The following is a 6,000-nucleotide window of genomic DNA, read 5'->3' on the forward strand; positions in this document are numbered from 1 at the left end:
TGGCGGTCAGGAGAAACGAAATAGAGCGAAGGTTATGCATATAACCACGGTTCTATGAGTTTCGGATGACCGCCAGAGCTTGGCAGTCACTCGGAATATCCACGAGAAGATTGCCAAGAGTCGTATCCTGGGTTGACCTGCCTTTTGTGCCGGCGCACAGGGCAGACGTCACCCAGGTCACAGGTGACTTTGTTGATCTAAACACTCGACCTACACGTACGTGTGATGGGATATCCAGGTGCTGAAAGCACCGCCTCTGGCGGTCATCCGAAACTCATAGAACCGTGGTTATATGCATAACCTTCGTTTCATGCTAGAAAGTTAAAAACATAGGGAGAAGCAACCCACGCGTAGCAGCATAGGCAGCCTTCTTCAGGGTGTGCACCTCCTTGATTCTCTTCATCATCTTCCTCCTCCTCGTCTTCCTCCCTCTGCAGGAGATGGAGCAGATGCAGCGCTACAACCAGCGGCTGATCGAGGAGATGAAGAACAAGCAGACAGCCGAACGCGGCCGGCTGCCCAAGATCCAGCGCAGCGAGGCCAAGACGCGCATGGCCATGTTCAAGAAGAGCCTGCGCATCACTTCCTCCACCGTCTCCCCGGAGCAGGAGCGCGAGAAGATCAAACAGGTAATGCACGCACACACACACACACACGCTTACACACACGCACACACACACATGCGTACACACACACACACATGCGTGTACACACACACACACACTGTTACACATTCATATTCTCTCTCTCGCACACACACAGAGCCACACATATTGTGGTTTATATACTCAGATATGATGACACATACAGTATCACCAGAACAGGAGCTTGAGAAGTACACACACACACATACACACACACACACACTCACACACACACACATACACACATTGAGACATGCACCCATACCTTTGCTATTGTAGACTAGAAGGCATACACATAAACAGGGAACTTACACACAGAGATAGAAACGTGTGGCTTGTCTGTGACGACAGTTGTTTTTTGGTCTCATAAGTCATTTAAAATGCCTCTTCGGGTGATTATAGTTTGGTTGCTGAGATATTGACTGTGTGTGTGTGTGTGTGTGTGTGTGTGTGTGTGTGTGTGTGTGTGTGTGCAGTTTGCAGCACAGGAGGACAAGAGGCAGAAGAACGAGCGCCTGCATCAACACCAGAAGCACGAGAACCAGATGAGAGACCTGCAGCTGCAGTGTGATGCCAACATCAGGGAGCTGCAACAGCTCCAGGTACAACACACACACACACACACACACAGTCTCTCTCACACACACACACACACACACACATAGTCACAGCCACACAAATTAAGTAATGAGTTGGCTAATGTGGTGTTGGTCTCTCCTATGTGTGTGTGTGTGTGTGTGTGTGTGTGTGTGTGTGTAGAACGAGAAGTGCCACCTGCTGATTGAGCATGAGACCCAGAAGCTGAAGGAGCTGGATGACGAGCACAGTCAGGAACTGAAGGAGTGGAGAGAGAAGCTGAGACCCCGCAAGAAGGTCCGCCCACACACACACACACACACAACCTCTCTCATTGGTCACTTCACATCTGTCCACACACACACAGCCTCTCTCATTGGTCACTTCACATCTGTCCACACACACATCCTGTCTCATTGGTCACTTCACATCTGTCCACACAGACACAGCGTCTTTCATTGGTCACTTCACTTCTGTCTGTCTCTGCCTCTCTTCACATCTGTCCATCGTGTCCTTTCTCCTGTCTGTCTGTACATGTTTACATCTCTCGCTCTCTCTCGGCTCTATTCAAATCTGTCCTCATACTCTTGATGCCTGTCTCCTTTTTATTATTCTTTTGCATGTTTGAAGTCATCTTCTATTATGGTGCTGCTTAAAGCAGTACTTCTCATTGGATCTTGTTTTGCAAAATGTATGTTTGAAACACACACACACACACACATGCCTTCTTAACTCGTGTTGTCTTCTCGTCCACAGGCTCTGGAGGAGGAGTTTGCGCGTAAGCTGCAGGAGCAGGAGGTCTTCTTCAAGATGACTGGCGAGTCGGAGTGTCTCAACCCCTCGGCACAGAGCCGCATCTCCAAGTTCTACCCCATCCCCAGCGTCCACTCCACGGGTTTCTAACGCTCTAACACACACACACACACACACACACACACACACTTGAGGGCAGCAATGCACACTACAGGCTGCCACGGTTGTGGAGCTGCACCTCTTCTGCCTTGACCCCGACCCCTGTCCTCCACACCAGCTGTGAGGTGACGGAGGAAGGACCTACTCATGAGGATTTCACTAGTTGCCCCTGTGTTTGATTCTCTCTCTTCCTTTATCTCTCTCTCTCTCTCTCTCTCTCTCTCTCTCTCTGAATCTCTCTTTCCCCATTTTTCTTTTCCCTTTCCCTCACCCCGTTCAGTCTTTATTTATTTTTTTTATTTTTTTTTTGAACTCACTAAACACACTCCCCACATTCTGTTGACCGCATTGGACTTCAGAATGGTTAGCAAACTTCACTCTTCTTTCGTTTTTGACACAAAAAAAAAAAAACCTAGTGCCTAAACAATGGTTTAAATCGACCACTTTTTACTGGGTTGATTGGTTTATTGGAGAAAGTAAATTGCTGCTGAATTGTTGTCTTACTCCAGAAGGTTTTATACACTACAGGGGAATTAAACAACCCTATAGGGAATATGTAGCAATGCTTTAGCAAACGCATCATGTAGCCTCAGCTTAAAATGCAATAGTAATTTTTGCCACAACCTCCTCCAAACACTCAACAGTAGCAGCTGAACCTGGTTAGAATGTACCTTCAGACAGAAGCAAATTGTGAGCACAATTTGGAAGGTCAAATAGAATTGAAAGAATGAAATGAAAGAAAGAAAGAAAGAAAGAAAGAAAGAAAAGAGACAAAGGAAGAAAACATTACATTTTGTAGCCATTTGACCCTACTTGTTGAACTAATTGTTAAGCAAATTCAGGATGAAAATGATATGGCACACTCTTGACAGTAGCACAAAGGATGAAGACCTTTTTTTTTTTCTAATTTCAAAACTAAATAAATATAAATCTTGATGACATCTGTTGAGGTCATAATCTTAATCTAAACAGCATATCATTTTGTAGTCCATGTCCGTGGGACAAGAATTCAGGCAAGAATAATAATAATAATAATAATAATAATGATAATAATACAAATAAATGCTGTCTGCTTGCTGTAGTGCCTTGGTTGAATTCTGCTCCTGTTTAAAGAAGAAGGCCGGAGTTTGGCATCCCCCATGTGAAGGGTCCCTTACCTCAAGTGAGGACACTCGACTTGTCCTACTTAGCGAATTTACTCAGCACACTTGTGTTTGTTTCAATTTACGATAAAAGATAAATGTGGTCATACTCAATGAAGGATTGCAACTTTTTTTCCCTTTTTCCCCCCCGACATATCGATATGCAAGAAATGTTTTACAGCCTGTTTTTTTGTTTGTCTGTCAGTCTGTTGGTTTTGCCTGTGGTTTGTATTTTTGGACTTGTTTCATTATTGCTGCTGTCATGAACCTGAGAATTGTTTTTTATTTTATTTGTTTTTTTTGGTCAACACTACAAGCCCATCAGCAGAATACCAATTAGCATTCATCACTACCAAATACCCCAATCATAGGAAGCATGCTTTTGAGTGTCTTTGTTTCTGTTTATAATCAGAAAAGTACTTAAGTGATTTTTTTTTTTTTTTTTTTTTTTTTTTTTTAAAGCAATGAATAGTTTACTCTCCATTTGTGTAGAAGTTACCATGACTGTTTCATGGACTTTATTATTATTTTTTTAGAAGTTAAATAAATACCTTTTTTACAATGTTAGTTCAGGTTGATTCTGATTACGTATCACTACACAAGGACGACAAATATTTTCTCTTTTTTATTATTATTATTTTATCATCTCAAAACTACAAATATTGTTCTGGTAGATATGAAGTGTTTCTAATTGAGAGGCGGTATAATCTCATGAGTTTATACGCTCTGTGGTAATCATTTTAAGTTACATTTTAGCAAAAGCTTCTTTGGCTGTTTATTTTCTTTTTTTTACACTACTCTGGAAGTACTTGCATTTAACTTTTATCCAAACCATAAATGCAATGGAAATGCAGGAACACTCCGGTAAGTGCAAGCACTTGTTTGAGTGACTCCTCTTATGAGCCTATGGTGTTAATGTGAACTGCTACAACTACAGTCAAATCGACGTATACGAAGATGTGCTGAGCACCTTTCTTTGGAGATCTGAGGATTTTTTTGCGAGTGGATATTTAAAGAATTCTATCTAGACATAAGATCATGAGCATTCTAGAATTATTTGGATTGTTTTGTTGTTCTCCCATATAAACTTGCATTTGAAATGTAAGCGAAATCACTTACTTTGTGCTATTTTTCGTAATTATTCTGTTTTTGTTTTTTGTTTTCTTCTTCTTTATTCTGACCCCATGCATTGCAATGCCAGTCATAGAATTTGGAGAAACCTCCGGATTGCATTTTTAAGTACTGTCTGTAACAATGTAAGACATAATGTATTTGCAAAGATCAGGTTGTTGTGGTTTTTGTTGAAGCCACATATGATTTAGTGTAATTAAATTGTTTCCTGTACATAATAAAAGATGTCAGCGTCTTTATATTGTGTGTAACGGTCTTTATTTCACATAAGTGACAGCGTCTTTATATTGTGTGTAACGGTCTTTATTACACATTACAGTGACAGAAGTCCAGGGACCATGTCATTCACCAATTTTTGCCATCAAAAAAGAATAAAGTGTGTTGCAAATTTGTTGCAATTTTGTTAATTGCTGCAACATTATCATAAAAGTTCGTAGCAACATTGTTGGAAAAGATTGTCACAACATTGTTGCAACCTAATCGCAGCAGTTTTTTGCAACATTGTCACAACTGTCTCTATTAACAATGCTCTATTAACACTGCTGCAAAATTTTGTTGGAACATTGTCTCAACAGTTGATTGCAAAGGTTTTTCATAACATTACAACAAAATATACAACATTACTGCAAAATTTTGTTGCAACATTCTCACAAGAAATTGGCACACTATTGTTGCATTATTGTCACAAAAGTTTATTGCAACACTATAGCAAAAAAAAACAAACAAACAAACAAAAAAAACATTGTGATAACATCACAATTGTATTGCAAACTAGTTTGTCATAACATAGTTGCAGATGTGTGTCACTCTGAGAGCAAGGCAAAGACAGAGGAGTGGATGTGTTGAATGAAGGGGATTTCCCTGGAGAATCTTTGAGCAAAAAGCCTTGAAAGCCAGGAGTGGGCGATCATGTGTCATGGGGTGGGCTCCAAAGAATGCCACGAAACAGGTGTAATTCAGATTGTGGTTAAATGCATCAATAAAAGAATCTTTCAGAAACATTGGCAGCAGTATACTCGAAGAAGGTTAAAGGGGCGCTGTAGGCTAACTGTTCTAACCCACTACCAGTGAACTATGCTATGCTAGGCTAACTGTTCTAACCCACTACCAGTGAACTATGCTATGCTAGGCTAACTGTTCTAACCCACTACCAGTGAATATGCTATGTTACACTAACGGTGCCTGACTGGATAGCTGCATGCACATAAGCCAAGGGTCCAGTGATTTAATAATAAGTGTGTATTCCTTGGTATATATAAAAAAGAATCTTTTGATGATTTACAATTGTCCCACAATGTAAACAATGAGGAAAAACACAACCTTGTGAAATTTATCCTGCCCCCTAAAATAAAATCCCTTGGTTTATATTCTCCATCTTAACAAGGTGTCATAGGAAAATATTATGAGCTGTTTTATTAAGAAGAACTAAGAAGGTATTACAAACAGGGCTACCAATAATTGTGGGCAACCTGTTTTTGTTGAGAACATGAATACGTTTATCTCCCAAAACTTTGGCATGCCTCAATAAAGTATGGGCAATTAAAAAAAACCAGATTAGGCACATATCTGGAAAAATACCCTATAAAAAAATATAT

General features: G+C 40.6%; 1 protein-coding gene across 1 annotated transcript in view; it reads left to right on the forward strand.

Annotated features, from left to right (window-relative positions):
• Positions 1–4,644, forward strand: part of slkb (STE20-like kinase b) — a 47,849-nt gene extending 43,205 nt beyond the window's left edge. The window contains exons 15-18 of the mRNA XM_062543122.1: positions 438–629; positions 1,121–1,246; positions 1,404–1,517; positions 1,977–4,644. Of these exons, the coding sequence (XP_062399106.1) occupies positions 438–629; positions 1,121–1,246; positions 1,404–1,517; positions 1,977–2,123 (579 nt within the window). The 3' untranslated portion in view covers positions 2,124–4,644. The remainder of the gene's footprint in view (positions 1–437; positions 630–1,120; positions 1,247–1,403; positions 1,518–1,976) is intronic.
• Positions 4,645–6,000: the final 1,356 nt, after the last annotated feature.

Source organism: Sardina pilchardus, chromosome 1 (assembly GCF_963854185.1).
Source record: "Sardina pilchardus chromosome 1, fSarPil1.1, whole genome shotgun sequence".
Lineage (NCBI taxonomy): Eukaryota > Metazoa > Chordata > Actinopteri > Clupeiformes > Clupeidae > Sardina > Sardina pilchardus.